Source organism: Nerophis lumbriciformis, linkage group LG02 (genome assembly GCF_033978685.3).
Source record: "Nerophis lumbriciformis linkage group LG02, RoL_Nlum_v2.1, whole genome shotgun sequence".
NCBI lineage: Eukaryota > Metazoa > Chordata > Actinopteri > Syngnathiformes > Syngnathidae > Nerophis > Nerophis lumbriciformis.
Window position 1 is genome coordinate 44,166,783 of NC_084549.2, and position 18,218 is coordinate 44,185,000.

The following is an 18,218-nucleotide window of genomic DNA, read 5'->3' on the forward strand; positions in this document are numbered from 1 at the left end:
ACATCTTTGCGCTGCTGACCCGTCTCCGCTCGGGATGGTCTCCTGCTGGCCCCACTATGGACTGGACTCTCACTATTATGTTAGATCCACTATGGACTATACTTTCACAATATTATGCTAGACCCACGACATCCATTGCATCCGGTCTGACCTAGAGGGGGTTTCTCATAGTCATTCACATTGACATCCACTGGGTTGTGAGTTTTTCCTTGCCCTTTTGTGGGCCCTGAACCGAGAATGTCGTTGTGGCTTGTGCAGCCCTTTGAGACACTTGTGATTTAGGGCTATATAAATACACATTGATTGATCAATGGGGGCTCTCTATTCTACCCACAAAACCCTCTAAGTAACCATCCAAAACTTGTCAACAATACTCTATATGCATATCGTGACCTGAATATTAACCAAATATTAGAGATGTTGTCATTACAAGCGCTAGAACAGACAAACTATTTTTTAGTGGCAGATAACGCACAGCTAAGTAGCCCTCTGATGCTTTCCTGTGAGCCAGCAGCGATATCCTGCTGCTCCTGCATCATCGCTTCTCGGCTCGTCAAAGTTATTAAAGATTATAAATCATGCCTCTCATCTGGATATTAGGAGGATTTAGCCTTTAATCTGGAAGTTGTTCATCTGTGACATTAAATGTATACCCGGAGATGGAAACAACACACACAACCGAAGACAGTGTCTGCAGGGTGACTTCCTTGTTAACCCTTTGTGTGCATCATGATTAATTCTTCATTGAAACGGGAAGATATGGACATCCTATCAGTCGTCATCGCAGTGAGAGCAGACATTGTACAGTAAGCTAACGTTTCATTATGTTTGTAGTTTGTATTTATTGTTTAGCACTTAGCAAAACTGCTTCATGATGCTTAGTGTTTTACAAAAGCTGGATCTTTGTAGCAGAGCTTTTAAAACTTGTAGCTCATCTTCCTTGTATTCAGTAACAACAATATAAGTTTCTGATCATAATTTTTCCCAAAGTAATCGTTGTTGACTCCCACAAAGTCAGCATTATTTGCATAGTTGTTGGTGATGAAGAGGTCTGCGGTTCCTACCTCTACATCACACGAGCCCGTGACTGGCTAGCTAATTTTCTCTCAAAATGGCTTGGGAATCTCTGTGAGATTGATACTATATTGATCTATTTGCTCGCAAACTTTGAAAGTCTTTCGGTGTCATACATCAGATATATATGATAATAGCTTTAATTTAGAGGCAACTAGTTGTTCCACTCTTTTGGTACTTGAAAGACGATTACTAATGAAAGTTAAAATTGATTTCTGATGAAAGTTAAAGATGATTACAAACCATAGTTAAAGATGATTGTGATTAGTCTCCATTTGTCAGTGGGGCTCATCAAGGCCTTGGGTAAAGTGCTCCCCGCTGTTTATGCCGTAGTGTAGCGTGTCCTTCTGGACTGCAGCCCATGCCAGTTGAAGACTGGAGCAGCGAGCGGCCCAGTGACCCTGAGGATCCAATGTCACCACACCGCCCAGTCCCTGCACTCTGGACTTCATGTAAGCCAGGGCCAAGTCGCTGGCTGCCTCTACTGATTGACCTGAGGACAAGTACAGTGCCTTTAAAAGAAGAATATATGCTATTGACATACAAACCTTGATCAACTGTGCAAATGCAAGCAATAAAGATTACATTTACTGTAGGCCATTACTCTATATGAAAAATAACAACAGTACAACACAATCAAGCAAAAGAACCTCATAAAAAGCCCACGAAGACTCATGATAACCACTTGCCTTGAAATGTATTACACAAGTGTAACCAGCAGATAGAACTCGTTCTCGGAGTATCAAACGTGTATCAATGTGGTTTACTTTGCAAAGCAGCCTGGGTTTCACCATTCCTAGATTGTTTTCAGTACAATTAACTTAGTGGTGTGTGATTAAACATAACATTCTTTAATGTGCATTTTCTAACTGACACACTTTTATATGTCCTTAAGGGTTAATAAATATAAGTGTTCCCACTTAAACACCCATGTTTTGTTTGACTAGCTGTCATAACTGAATTAAGTAGATTGTAGAAAGTCGAGTAATGAAGTAGTATGTGTATTATTCTTCTGAACTTCTGGTTATGGCTATTTTGATGTCTATGTCTTTGACAGAATGGCACAAAAGGCAATGACATGGTTTAAAGTGTGGGTAAGCTTTGGTGTAACAAACTGAAAAAAAAAGTTTGTGTACGTGATTATAGTCAAGTATTGTATTGTTCATAGTGGATGTAGGTTTGCTTTGCAATTCCAGTGTCAAATAATGTCATAAAATAATAGTTATAATCAAACTGTGTTATAAATGTATTTGTCACGATTGGCTAAGCCGTAGTAAGACCCCAAAGCAGAGAAGAAACAGTCAACAAAAATAACAATGTTTAAAAACAAAAGGCGCAGAAGTGGAAACAATTTTGAAAAGTGCACTCAAAAAAGGAGAGGAGAAACAAAAGACACACTCAAAAGGAGTGGGGAAAAATACAACACAGCAATACCAGGACGCAGCCACTGGAAAGGTTAAGTGTGAGGAGAGCAACGAAGGAATGTCCTCTGGGAAACACCAAGCAAGTGGAAGAAGTCCTTGGAGGAGAGTGAAACATCTACAATCGACTGGCACTGAGACAACTGGCAGGGAGGCTTAAAGGCCTACTGAAATGCGATTTTCTTATTTAAACGGGGATAGCAGGTCCATTCTATGTGTCATACTTGATCATTTCACGATATTGCCATATTTTTGTTGAAAGGATTTAGTAGAGAACATCGACGATAAAGTTCGCAACTTTTGGTCGCTGATAAAAAAGCCTTGCCTGTACCGGAAGTAGCAGACGAGTAGCGTGACGTCACAGGTTGTGACGATTTCCCCATTAATTTGAGCGAGGATGAAAGATTTGTGGATGAGGAAAGTGAGAGTGAAGGACGAGAGGGGCAGTGGGAGCGATTCAGATAGGGAAGATGCTGTGAGAGGCGGATGGGACCTGATATTCAGCTGGGAATGACTAAAACAGTAAATAAACACAAGACATAGCCACAACACAACCAGGCTTATATTTAATATGCCACAAATTAATCCCGCATAACAAACACCTCCCCCCTCCCGTCCATATAACTCGCCAATACAACTCAAAGACCTGCACAACACACTCAATCCCACAGCCCAAAGTATCGTTCACCTCCCCAAAGTTCATACAGCACATATATTTCCCCAAAGTCCCCAAAGTTACGTACGTGACATGCACATAGCGGCACACATGTACAGGCAAGCGATCAAATGTTTGGAAGCCGCAGCTGCATGCGTACTCACGGTACCGTGTCTGCGTATCCAACTCAAAGTCCTCCCGGTAAGAGTCTCTGTTGTCCCAGTTCTCCACAGGCCAATGGTAAAGCTTGACTGTCATCTTCTGGGAATGTAAACAATGAAACACCGGCTGTGTTTGTGTTGCTGCAGCCACCGGCCGCAATACACCGCTTCCCACCTACAGCTTTCTTCTTTGCTGTCTCCATTGTTCATTGAACAAATTGCAAAAGATTCCCCAACACAGATGTCCAGAATACTGTGGAATTTTGCGATGAAAACAGACGACTTAATAGCTGGTCACCATGCTGTCCCAAAATGTCCTCCACAATCCGTGACGTCACGCGCTGACGTCATCATACCGAGACGTTTTCAGCAGGATATTTCACGCGAAATTTAAAATTGCACTTTAGTAAGCTAACCCGGCCGTATTGGCATGTGTTGCAATGTTAAGATTTCATCATTGATATGTCTACTATCAGACTGCATGGTCGGTAGTAGTGGGTTTCAGTAGGCCTTTAAAAGTGCTGTTTACAACTTCCTTACAGTAGCAAGCAAAAAATATAACAAGAAAAACCCCAGCTAGCTTATGTTAGTGGTTTAACAGAACACATTTGTTTGACAATTGTCTATTTTTTTCACAAATAGTAAATTTTGGTTATTTAAAAAATGTACCGGCCCGAATAAAATTACGACGGTCACTCACCCGGCCTCGTCAACACGTATGCGCAGAGAACAAGTGCACAAATGCAAAAGCCAAGAGAAGCAACAAACAATTTACAGTCCTGTTGTTGTTATGATGGAATATATGTTCAATGACAGCTAACGCTAGCTATTAAGATTGCAATTATTAGCTAACAACACTCAAAGCTAGTGCGCGTGCATATGTTACGCATGTATAAGAGCCACAAGACGGCGGGATATACTGTGTAAAATACATTGGAAAGTTAGCGCCCTCTCGGCATCTGTGTAAATGTCCCAAACAGCCCCTTTAAATAGGCCAGCAGCAAAACGGCAGCAGGTGTGTGTGGGTGGCTCCACCCCGGAACACCAAAACCAGGTACTGCAGAAAAAGGAGGCAGCAGAGCAGCCAAACACATAACAGTATTTCCGTATGATTCCAACTGTATTTATCATTTACTTAAACAAAACTCGCTTAATTTACTCATTTCCTGATCAAATACAGGGAAACAAGCTGAGATAAAGCAGCTGCTCGTCTTCCCCGCATTAGTACTGTATTCTCATTTTCAATGCACTGCATTCAGTACACTCACTCAGCGTTGGGCCCTGCCTGTTTCTGCTTGTCAGCATGTCACCAAATATAAAATTTGCAGAGAGATTTATTGCACACACTGACTTAGTACAGCCTGTGTTATGTTATTAATGTAAGTGTGACATGTTTATGCTTACTAATCAGATTATAAACACAGGAAAAATTGGGCTCTGTAATACTCCAGCATAGCTCGGACCTACTTCCCATTACTGTCTACGGTGCTAAACTTTCTGGGTAATGTAGTATATAAATATTCATTTCCTAATTGACATGTATTTATATATTTATTTAACATTTATTATCCAGGGTGAGGCAATCAAGACTAGATTGTCATTAGCAATAATGTTTTGGCAAAGAGGCAGCATGTATGACTGAGATGTTGAAGTGTGATGACCCTTAAGGTTACAAGAAACATTTAAAACATCAATAGCAAATTCATAAAATCACAAGTTTATTCAATGTTATTTGGACACAAATGAAGTCTTAAAACATTGCAACGTCTGCCACAACTTTTTGAAAAAGCTGCCGAAAGATGCAATAATTATATTGTGGACATTGTCCGTTGACTCAACACATCCAAAACAACATTACAATACGAGAAGGTGTTAATAAATTACTAATGCCTGCTCCTAAAAGTAAAAAGTCTAACATTCCAAACTTTAGTGTCAGTGGTTTATTACAACTAGGCTCTTGCCTAGAAAATAATCTACAGACAAAGAAAGGTTACTTTCAAACTAAGTCCCTTTAATTCTTTATGGACCCATAAGGCTTATTATTTCTCTCAAATATTGTATAGTGAGAACTTCTCATTTGCTGAGATAATCCAGCAGATCAAAATGCTGACTAGACTGCAGGATTATTGCACACAGGCGTGAAAGCATTCTTAATGATTCACACAAATACTGATGGAGATTACAATGATTTACTTCAAGACAAGACTTCAACGAGTTAAAAACTAGAGATTGGATTTATGGCTCCGTTCCTTTCTGAAAGAGCCATTCAAAAGACTGGCTTGTTCTTTTTTAAAGTAACTTGTAACTTGTTTTCATCAATCACTCCTGACAGTAATAAGAAAAGTTTGATCAATAAATCCAAATGTATACATTACACCAATGTAGACACTGATGATGAGAATTAGTTTGAAATATTGACCCCAAAAGGGATAAGAGGTAGAAAATGGATGGATGGATAATATTCTAATTTGGCTTTTGTTTCCATTGTAAACATTCCACAAGATGGTGCCATTTCCCCATCCTTTAAAAATATCTTTCTTGTCAACACCACCCGTGCATTTCGATGACGTACATCAAAATGTTACATTTCTTTTAACTTTTGTTCATTTTAATTTATTTTCCAGCTGCTAATATCTCTTTATAATTCTAAATACAACGGCTAAACGGCTCCAGTAATTTCAGGTGCTTATTAAACTCCTCCCCTAAGTTAACTGCCTGAACTTGAGGGCCTGCGAATGGCAGCTTTCACATAGAGCCTTCTGAGGAGTGATTTCATTACTCCTACAAGAAATACAATCAATAAAGCTTTTGATTCTGATTCTCATTCTGATTCTGAGAGTGCAACGTGGGCAATTTGCATAAAGAACAGCTCTGAAACAAACAACTTACAAATGCGAATCAGTTGTAATTGTTCACTTGAAAGAGCCCTTAAAAAGACCCGACTTGTACGCGAACAACACATCTCTATTAAGAATTACCGTAGATGAAACAGGGATAGGCTCCCGAGAGGGACAAGCGGTAGAAAATGGATGGATGGAAGGACCAACTCTTAATAGAGCTATGATGAATAAAAACATTTCTGACTTATAAATTCTGTCACAATGTTTGATCACAGCGAGGTGGACACACTAATTAAGGCATTAAAGGTGGCCTATTATGCAAAACCAAGTTTTCTTACTTATTGGTACCTGTTTTTCTGTATTTGGGATCTGCATAAGTTCTGGAAATGTGAACTCAAAGCATAGAGGCATGAAGAAGGTATTTATAAAACAATATTGCCTTCCTTTCATCTTCCAAATAAGCTGTTTGGAATTTTGCCGCCAGTTGTAACGTTTTACAATTGGTGACATTAACGGATATCTCCATATATGGTAGAGCAGGGGCGGGTCCAGAATATTTTGAGGTGGGGGGAAGCACACTCAGTAAATTAGGCAATAAGGACATAAACAAAGACAAGCGCCTAATTCTACATAGTTGCTCGGTCATAAATCATACAGAAAACAATGATGTCATTATTCCGTTTTTCAAATGCCAAATTAGTTTTTGTAGCCAACATCTGTTGATGTGAAAAAAGTTAAACATTTTCAAAATGCATGACACTCTCATGCACAGATCCATAACTAATTAAACTAATAAAACAGAAAATTAAAACTGCTTCTCCTGTTGGAAACATTTCTAAAAAGTAAAATAGTTTTAAAATTAGTCAGTGAATATGTAATCTCCTGGTTCAGTATTTGAGCTTAACAGTGAGAATGTCAATACAAAGTTTGAACCGAATATATTTCTTTTCTGTAGAAAAAAAACTTATAAATATTTCAGTGTAATTCAAAGCATTACAGAAAGTGAACTTTAACAAATGAGTCTCAACTATCTTAATTGAAATTGTACTTATAGAAAACTGCATTACAGCAGGTAAAATTACAAACATGGCAACTAAGTGTTTGTTCTAGTACAACAATATGCTGAAGTACATATTCAGTTCTTGTTGGTGGTTGTGTGGCTGTACACGTCGCAGTTTGATTGCCCCTCACTGCTTTCTCCTCACAGTGCCTTTCACTTAATAAGTGCCACTTCACTCGTACAAAACCCGCATTTCAAATTTAGAGGTCGACTGTTCGCAATGCGGAACAACGTCTCAATTTGTGGGACGTGTGAAAAGAAATGAAAATGCACGACTGTCCTGCACGAAGCGGGACATCTTATCTTTAACCGGATGTCGCAACACTCCAATCACAGAGTACGCAAACTTTGTGGGAGTGCCTTACCTGCAGTTGTCTTCTGTCACATCCTGTTTGTAAAACTTCAAATTGAAAGACCCTTTTTGCTTTAAACATAGCGTTTTGTCAAAATAAATACAAATACAATGTTTAAGTTTTGAATCTGGTTGGTGATAGAATAGAGGGTAGCAACTGCTTGGCTGATAGCATCAAGAGCCAATGAAATTGTGGGTGGTACACAGGGGGGCCAACTAGATCACCAAGGGGGCAGGTGCCCCCCATGCCTTCTCGGAAGCTCTCATTGTGGTAGAGGTTTACCCAAAGTGCTTTACGTTAGTCTGTCAATGTAATCTGACTTTGTAGTTTATGCATCGGCTGGGAACATCTCTGCGCTGCTGACCCATCTCCGCTCGGGATGGTGTCCTGCTGGCCCCACTTTGGACTGGACTCTTACTATTATGCTGGATCCACTATGGACTGGACTCTCACAATATTATGTCAGACCCACTCGACATCCATTGCATTCGGTCTCCCCTAGAGGGGGGGGGGTTACCCACATATGCGGTCCTCTCCAAGGTTTCTCATAGTCATTCACATCGACGTCCCACTGGGGTGAGTTTTTCCTTGCCCTTATGTGGGCTTTGTACCGAGGATGTCGTTGTGGCTTGTGCAGCCCTTTGAGACACTTGTGATTTATGGCTATATAAATAAACATTGATTGATTGATTGATAAGTTTCTTCTTTTTCCCTATCTTCTTCTTGTGGGCCAGACTAGCTTGTGCATGCTGAGAGCTTGACCTCTATCTTGTCACATTTTATGTGAGATTCTCGGGCAACTAATTGATTGCAACGGGACTGTTCAGATTGTCTTAAAACAGGTGTCCCCAACATTTTTTTGCATCAGGGACCGGTTTAATGTAAGCATTATTTTCATGCACCAGTCTTCCATGGGTAGCAGATGAATACAGCAAAAATAGGTGCATGAAAAATACAACTCACCAAATCTCTGAGTTAGAGGCAGCTCTGGGCTTGTTTCTTTGCAATGGACTGCATATGGAAATTAGTCTTTGGCTACAATCTGGTACATTTACATTTTATATGTTCATTAATGTGCAAAACAAATATATAACAAATATACCAAATAGTAACTTCTTATCACAAGTTCTATTATACATATATGAATAAGGTTATTTGTGTGTCAAGTGGGACAGGCGAAAGCTAGGTCTAAGAAAATGCTTGTTTATAAATTATTTAATGTTTCTTTGTGGCCCAGTACCAAATGCCTCACGGACCGGTCAGGCTTCATCACTTCCAGATCCAAAGTACTGTATTTTATCTCAGTAAGAGGGTTCATGCACAAAGGTGCCGATCCCGTGAGTACTCGGGCCCCGAAGCACCCACGAGATCGGCGCCCATGCACCCACGTGGGATTGATGGCAAATCCTTTCTCCCCACCAAGAAAAAACCGCACATGCTCAGAAAAGTAGCGTCAGATTTACCGCCCGTCCGAGCACCCACTGGCAGAAATGTAGATCGGCGCCTATGTTCATGCACAACAAAGCCGGTTTTGCTCTATTGTGGTACAAACCAAATAGAGTAAACCCATAAAAACCACAATGAAACCATCCTTGTCTGGGTATGTCCCCTCCTGTAGAGGATTTAGCCTGCTCAAATGAGAGGTCAAACAGTCAAGTTGTGTTTGATTCAATGTCCTGAAAATACAATGTCCTGAATAAATTAAAATATGTGTGTGTGTGTGTGTGTGTGTGTGTGTGTGTGTGTGTGTGTGTGTGTGTGTGTGTGTGTGTGTGTGCGCGCGTACTGTATATACCTTGCTCCATGTGAAACAGGATGAGTCTGGCAAGTGTAACGGTCATAATGGCCTCCCCATGGCCTGTGGTTGACACTGCTCCAACCTGATTGTCAGCATATCCTCCACACCCTGATACACATAAAACATTACTAAACTCACATTTCCTGAACATCCTAATAGGGTTGTACAGTATACCAGTACTAATAAAGTACCGCAGTACTAATGAGTTAAAAGGTACTATACTGCCATTGAAAACTACCGGTACTTTTTTTTATCGTCATGAGTGGTATCATGGTATACAAGCCGCGGCGCATGATAGTCAACAAACGCACACACACAGCACTTACAAGCAGATAATGTGTGAAAACAGAAGAGGGACTATGAACATATTTTGGCTTAAAAACTAACAAAGTATGTGGAGCTGTAAACACGGAAACGCTGCTCTGTAAGCGGTGCTTTAAAACATAACGTCTCTCCTAGGTGTTTTAGCTACTTCTAAATCACTAATCCTTCCCTCCATGCGACAGATGAACTACGTTTCTTTAAAGTATCAATCCTGCTGAACGATGGTTAGCTTAATATGCTTTACTACACACTGTAGGAGGATACAAGTATTCACTATGCATGTTGAGTAATGATGTCATCCAAAGTATCCAATCAACAGAAGAGTAAGTGCTTCTTACATTTTAATAGAAGTGTACAGGACATGTAAAACAGAAAATAACCAGATATTAACAGTAAATAAACAAATAAATTAATAATCAATTTTCTACCGCTTGTCCCTCATAATTTGACAAAATAATATACTGAGAAACGACACACACAGTGTTACTGCATACGTCAGCAGCCAAATTAGGAGACTTTGTTAGGGATGGGAATTGATAAGATTTTTCCGATTCCGATTCCACTTTTGAGTCTGCTTAACGATTCGGTTCTTTTATTAGTTCTCTTATCAATTCTTATTTGGAAAAAAAGCTAACAAAAGATGGATTATAATCACTTTTGTTTAGTGCCTTATTTTGATATAATGTTGATGTTTATTGCTTACAACTTATGAAAACCTTGAATTGAAAATCTCAGAAAATGTGTTGGGGGTTTTTATAAACTGCAAGCCATGATCATCAAAATTATAATAAATAAAGGCTTGACATATCTCCCATTGCATGTAATGACTTTATATCACCAATTATGAGCAGTAACAAACTACATTTTGCTACTACATACTTGGCGGTTGCTTAGCTACTTTTTTAACAAGTAGCTTTTCCTGTAGCTTAGCTTGTATGAGAACATCCATACATACAGACAAAATCCATGGTGTTCGTATGATGAGTCACAATTGGCTAAAGTTGGGCCTATACATTACGGACTGGCCAATCAGAGGCAAGATAAGGCGGGTCATCGAAACCAGTAAGAAATATCATAACAGACTCTGCCACATGACGACAAGGGAGTCAGAGATAGAGGGACGCTTCAAGCTGACTACTCCAAAAAAAACATACTTGAAAATGGCAGAGGGATTCTCTCCCACGGATTAGATTTTGAAAACAATGCCCAAAACATTAGTTTTTAGTTGTTTACTCTGTAAACCAAAAACATAACTGCCCTCTTCGTCTCGTGTGTTCTCGTGGAATACACATTTAGGAACACACATTTTAAGTTGAGTTCATGAAAAGTTTTACGGCACATAACCATTACCAACTGTTCCCAAACAACACACAAGTCATTTGTTTTATTTTGTCAAGATATAGATAGATGCTGGTTTTTTTACTGTAGGTAGAGAAAATTAATAACATTATAGGGGTGGGACAAAGAAAAGGCAAACTAAATAAATACATACAGTGGGGTGCAGGGACCCTTAGAGGTAGTTGTAGGGTGTCCCTAGCTAAATGACAGATAGTTAATAGTAATGGACCCTTACTAGGTCTATTTGTACACTCTCAGTAACATTAATGTTGATATTATACATATGGGCCCTTAGATAGAAATGCAGTTAAATTTAGCTTTGATGTAGGAAGCTACTTTTGCCGTGGAGCTTTGTTCTGGCCGAGTGGTATTCTTCTCTGCCGTGGTGAAAGCTAGCAGCAGACGTGAAATGCCCGCCTAAAAACCAGTCGGAATATGTCTCTTCATGCTCATCTAAATGAGAAGGCATTCATTTCAATTTACCAGGTTAAAGTTAAAGTTAAAGTACCAATGATTGTCACACACACACACTAGGTGTGGCGAAATTATTCTCTGCATTTGACCCATCACCCTTGATCACCCCCTGGGAGATGAGGGGAGCAGTGAGCAGCAGCGGTGGCCGTGCCCGAAATAATTTTTGGTGATTTAACCCCCAATTCTAACCCTTAATGCAGAGTGTCAAGCAGTGAGGTAATGGGTCCCATTTTATAGTCTTTGGTATGACTTGTAATAGCAATAACATGATAGGCGGTGTTAGCACCTGTTGTATTTAAGTCAGATGACTGCTGCTGCCTGGGATGAGATTGGCGCAGTTGAAAAATGCGACATTCATTTATAGTTATTGCATGCTGTGTGCTCAAATGTTTCAGCATATTGCTCGTGTGTCCTCCTCTTGATGAAATAGCAGCCTTGGAATTATTACAGGTGGCGCTGTTGCAATCTTTTCTTGTAAAATGTCGACAAACTTCGGTGCACTTCTTCCACCTGGACACCGCCATGTAGCTGTCTAACATCACTACGCACGTTGAGTATTGACGTCATCCTCACCCTGAAGAATCGTTAAGGGAATTATTTGAAAAAATGGCAAGCGATACCAAGGAATCGATACACTGGGAACTGGTTCTGAACAAGAACCGGTTTACGATTCCCATCCCTATTGTCAAGTATGTGCACTCTTATTTAATGCCAAAGTTGTTCTTTAATTGCAATGTTTAATGTATTATAAGATATTTTTGTTAAAATAAAGTCAGTAATGACATATTTTTGTGGTCCCCTTTGAAAAATATTGAAAGGTATCAAAATACATTTAGAAACTAGTACCAAAATCTGGATAACCGATATGCTAGATGACAGTTTGAAACTTATCCAACTTTTAGATTTTTATTTTTTCAAATAGTTTTTGCACAATATTAACAAATATAAAGCTTATTAAAAAAACCTGTTGTTTTTTATTTTTACATTTGATGTAAATATGGTGAGACAGCAAAGACAGAACTCAAGTTATAGTGAACTTATATTCTCATATATTGTTGGTTCTGATTAGATGAACGGGCAGAAACATGACCCTAATTGAATATTTGTCAAGATGTTTCCTGTGTTAAAAGCAGTTAGCACATTTTTTAGGAATTATTTTGTTAATTAGTAATTGTTGTGTGTGCGCATTTCTTCAGCCCCCTAAATGCCCAGAAGTAAACAGAAAATCAATTTCATTCACACTACTTTTAAGTTCAAACTATCAGACACACATTTTCAGGAAAAAGCCTGTGACAGCATGTATTTCACTTAACCTCAGCAAGAAATAACTCCTCCTCTCACATGACCTCTTGCCCTTAATGTTGCACACCGAAGACAAATCACTTTAACTTTCTCAACTATAAATAATATGCACCAGTTGTTATATGACATATTGATGGAAAATAGAAGGCTCTAAGTCAAATATTAACCTTGTTGGCCCCATTTATTGTCTAACTGCACGTGATTTATTAACTACATGATATGCTATAGTTGTTTTTTTCCTCACAAGATTCCAGTAAAGTAATATATTATTAATTATTGTTGTACTGACACATACAATATATTTGTAAGTGTTTTTTCTAATTAATTAACGATTTAAAGTACGATTGATGATACATTGTGTTTGCCATTATTAACATATGCGGCATACATATTACAGCACAAAGACATCACACCAGGCCTTGACTGTAAAACTATGAGCACACTCCCTCCCAAGTATTATAATAAAACACATGGAGTTGTGTTTAACAAATAAAAAGAAGTAGCTGATTGAAACTAGAAAATATGCTCTGAGAGTTGTGGTGAAGATAACTTGCAAAGTCAAATAGGCATATCATTTCTATGCTATGTTGGAAAATGCATAAAAAGCTGTGTAAGTGTGTGAGTGGATCTTCCTCGAACATCAATTGATGTGAAGCGAAACAGTCCTCAGCTGGGAGAAACATTTCATTGGTTCTACTTAAAATATATTAATCTTATAGATGTATTTAAACAGTAAATGGGTAATACTTGTACAGCAAATTTCTACCTTCAAAGTGCTCAAAGCTCTTTGACACTATTTCCACATTCACCCATTCACACACACTGATGGCGGGAACTGCCATGCAAGGCCCTAACCAGGAACCATCAGGAGCAAGGTGAAGTGTCTTGCTCAAGTACACAATGGACGTAACTATGATGATGGAAGCTGGTGATCGAACCAGGAACTCAAGTTGCTGACACGGCAGCTCTACCAACCGAGCTACGCCGCCCATTTCTTTTTCTTGATATGTGTATTTCTTCCAAATTCTGAACATGGCAAATTAACGTCATATATATCACACAAAAATAAATATCACTTATTATGTATAGCCTACTTACTGTTTCCATGTGGTGTCGGGTTAGCACTGACCAAATATGTTTGCATATCGAGAAGGAATCAACTAGCTTATAGCTTGATTAGTAACAGTTATTTTAGTTTTTGCAAGTTCAGAGATGGTCCATTAATATTTACATGTTAAACAGATTGCAAGTGAAACATTTCAAAACTCAACCAAAATGTTCCAGAAAATACAATTGAAATACATTTAATATAAAAATGTTTGCGTTATCACTGCATGTGGACTAGGGTACATAATTAATTTAACTTAATCTACATAGATCTTATGTTTGAATTATTATTCAGAATCTGGTGGTTATTATTTAAATAAGTGTGTCTGACAAATGTTTTGTTGTTGTTTCTGTAGTAACTGGAGTATGAGCTAACGGCACATATATAATTTGAAGTTATTATTCTTAAATATTTAAACATTTTTAAATACATTAACAGCTCCGACTGTGCTTTCCTTTATGTATTTTGGCCATATTATCAACCAGATAGAATGACTGACCTATGCAGGATGTGTCACCAACACGTCCTTCCATCTTATTGAGAAGCCCACCAGTAGAGGTTGCACACGCTACATTGCCATCGATGTCAACTGCCACAGCTCCAACAGTTCCCATCTTTCCCCTACACAGGAAAATATAATATCAAACTACGTTGTCAATTTAGATACACATGCAAACAGACAGTATATGACACACCCCTCACATTTCTAAAAAAATTAAACTTGGGTATATTGAGTAGTCAGGGTAAATATTGGAAAGGAATATAAATTTACAGTACGTTTACTATAATTTAACACAAGGCCAGGGCCGGCCCGTGGCATAGGCCGTATAGGCAAATGCTAAGGGCGCCGTCCATCAGGGGGCGCCACGCCAGTGCCACAAATGGAGAAAAAAAAAAAAGAAAAAAAAGTTGGTACTATTATTTCTAAATACAAATAATAATCCCACGTTAATTAAAATGCAAAGTAAAGCCTATTTAATAGAAATATTATTTGTTACAACATTACGCCCCCCCCTCCTCCCCCCGCACGGTGCGCCCCCTCCCTTCCCATATCATGACTCTTTTTGCACGTCACCACATCAAAAAATCAACACAAGATGTCAAAACGGCCAAAACTGTCAGGTGCCCAGGGAAGAAAAAAGAGAAAAGAAGAGGAGGAGAAACGAGAAAAGACAGAGGTAGCAGGTAGGTAACGTTAGCCTACATGAAATTATTTGTCTGTTACAGAATGTGATAGCTAGTAACCTGGCTTTTTAGCATTAAGCTAATGTTACATGATTCGGCAATTGCTAATCAATAAATAGCTAGTTCTGTTTTAACGTCGGGTTAATATTGTGGAGGGGGCTAAATTGTTATGGAAAATAATAATGTAACGTTAGGTAATTACAGTACTCCCACCTTACATTCCTCAGGGACATTTCTTTCTTTCTTTAGTTTATTTCGAACATGAACACACTTACATCATAATACATCACACAATTTCATATCATTTCATTTTACATCATGCCCGAAAAGGAGTAGGAAGAAGCAAAGCTTATTTAATCCTACCCCTTTCTCACTTCAAAGCGTTTACAAATATATAGAATCATTTACTGACCTTTTTATATAATAAAATAACATCCATGAATTAGTATACAACAGCTTTGTAATATGTAATTAATTAATTCAGTCATTATTAACATACTGAGATGAAGAATATCTTATTTTCAATAAGGTTGAAAGTATTTCTCATAATTCTTCTTCTCTGTACTCTGTAAGCACTATTATTTTGAACAACCTCTTAAACTGGATCATATCAGTACAATTTTTAACTTCTTTACTTAATCCATTCCATAATTTAATTCCACATACTGATATGCTAAAAGTTCTAAGTGTTGTACGTGCATATAAATGTTTGTATTAGATCTTTTAAGCAGGTGTTTTTTGTTTACATTGTTATTGCCTTCTGGTTAGCTAATGTTTGCCCTGCAGGTAATCGTCACTTTTCCACCCCTTTATATATTAGGTATAGTTGTAAGTAAAAAAAAAAGGTCAAAGACAAAGCTATTCGGGTTCTTGTGAGTATATACACTTCACTGCCGATGTGGGGGCGCGCCACCTAAAATCTTGCCTATGGCGCCAGATTGGTTAGGGCCGGGCCTGCACAAGGCCATCATTGTCTAGATACCTACACATTCATATATACACACACACATACACATACATATACATATACATATATATATATATATATATATATATATATATATATATATATATATATATAATCTCCTCTCTGAGCTGCCACCTTAACGTGGTAGAGGAGTTTGCGTGTCCCAATGATCCTAGGAGCTATGTTGTCCGGGGGCTTTATGCCCCCTGGTAGGGTCTCCCAAGACAAACTGGTCCTAGGTGAGGGATCAGACAAAGAGCAGCTCGAAGACCTCTATGAAAAATAAAAACCAAGGACCCAGATTTCCCTCGCCCGGACGCGGGTCACCGGGGCCCCACTCTGGAGCCAGGCCCAGAGGTGGGGCACGATGGCGAGCGCCTGGTGGCCCCATGGGGCCCGGCCGGGCACAGCCCGAAGAGGCAACGTGGATCCCCCTTCCAATGGGCTCACCACCCATAGCAGGGGTCATAGAGGTCGGGTGCGATGTGAGCTGGGCGGCGGCCGAAGGCAGGGCACTTGGCGGTCCGATCCTCGGCTACAGAAGCTAGCTCTTGGGACGTGGAACGTCACCTCGCTGGGGGGGGGAAGGAGCCTGAGCTAGTGCGTGAGGTGGAGAAGTTCCGGCTAGATATAGTCGGACTCACTTTGACGCACAGCAAGGGCTCTGGAACCAGTTCTCTCGAGAGGGGCTGGACTCTCTTCCACTCTGGCATTGCCGGCAGTGAGAGGCGACGGGCTGGGGTGGCAATTCTTGTTGCCCCCCGGCTCAGAGCCTGTACGTTGGAGTTCAACCCGGTGGACGAGAGGGTAGCTTCCCTCCGCCTTCGTGTGGGGGAACGGGTCCTGACTGTGGTTTGCGCTTACGCGCCAAACCGCAGCTCAGAGTACCCACCCTTTTTGGATTCACTCGAGGGAGTACTTGAGAGTGCTCCCCCGGGTGATTCCCTCGTTCTACTGGGGGACTTCAATGCTCATGTTGGCAACAACAGTGAAACCTGGAGAGGCGTGATTGGTAAGAATGGCTGCCCGGATCTGAACCCGAGCGGTGTTTTGTTATTGGACTTTTGTGCCCGTCACAGATTGTCCATAACGAACACCATGTTCAAACATAAGAGTGTCCATATGTGCACTTGGCACCAGGACACCCTAGGCCGCAGTTCCATGATCGACTTTGTAGTTGTGTCATCGGATTTGCGGCCTCATGTTTTGGACACTCGGGTGAAGAGAGGGGCGGAGCTTTCTACCGATCACCACCTGGTGGTGAGTTGGCTGCGATGGTGGGGGAGGATGCCGGACAGACCTGGCAGGCCCAAACGCATTGTGAGGGTTTGCTGGGAACGTCTGGCAGAGTCTCCTGTCAGAGAGAGTTTCAATTCCCACCTCCGGAAGAACTTTGAACATGTCACGAGGGAGGTGCTGGACATTGAGTCCGAATGGACCATGTTCCGCGCCTCTATTGTCGAGGCGGCTGATTGGAGCTGTGGCCGCAAGGTAGTTGGTGCTTGTCGTGGCGGTAATCCTAGAACCCGTTGGTGGACACCGGCGGTGAGGGATGCCGTCAAGCTGAAGAAGGAGTCCTATCGGGTTCTTTTGGCTCATAGGACTCCCGAGGCAGCGGACAGGTACCGACAGGCCAAGCGCTGTGCGGCTTCAGCGCAGAGGCAAAAACTCGGACATGGGAGGAGTTCGGGGAAGCCATGGAAAACGACTTCCGGACGGCTTCAAAGCAATTCTGGACCACCATCCGCCGCCTCAGGAAGGGGAAGCAGTGCACTATCAACACCGTGTATGGCGAGGATGGTGTTCTGCTGACCTCGACTGCGGATGTTGTGGATCGGTGGAGGGAATACTTCGAAGACCTCCTCAATCCCACCAACACGTCTTCCTATGAGGAAGCAGTGCCTGGGGAGTCTGTGGTGGGCTCTCCTATTTCTGGGGCTGAGGTTGCTGAGGTAGTTAAAAAGCTCCTCGGTGGCAAGGCCCCGGGAGTAGATGAGATCCGCCCGGAGTTCCTTAAGGCTCTGGATGCTGTGGGGCTGTCTTGGTTGGCAAGACTCTGCAGCATCGCGTGGACATCGGGGGCGGTACCTCTGGATTGGCAGACCGGGGTGGTGGTTCCTCTCTTTAAGAAGGGGAACCGGAGGGTGTGCTCTAACTA

General features: G+C 40.7%; 1 protein-coding gene across 3 annotated transcripts in view; it reads right to left on the bottom strand.

Annotated features, from left to right (window-relative positions):
- Positions 1–590: 590 nt before the first annotated feature.
- The window catches only part of asrgl1 (asparaginase and isoaspartyl peptidase 1), a 55,154-nt gene continuing 37,526 nt past the window's right edge, over positions 591–18,218 (bottom strand). For 2 of the 3 annotated variants that reach the window (XM_061963492.2, XM_061963499.2), the window contains 3 exons: positions 14,408–14,529; positions 9,360–9,470; positions 591–1,567 (listed from right to left, as the gene is read on the bottom strand). In XM_061963492.2, the coding sequence (XP_061819476.2) occupies positions 1,353–1,567; positions 9,360–9,470; positions 14,408–14,529 (448 nt within the window). In that variant the 3' untranslated portion in view covers positions 591–1,352. Of the gene's footprint in view, positions 3,409–9,359; positions 9,471–14,407; positions 14,530–18,218 lie in introns of all 3 variants that reach the window. The other variant, XM_061963505.2, reaches the window with a different exon arrangement.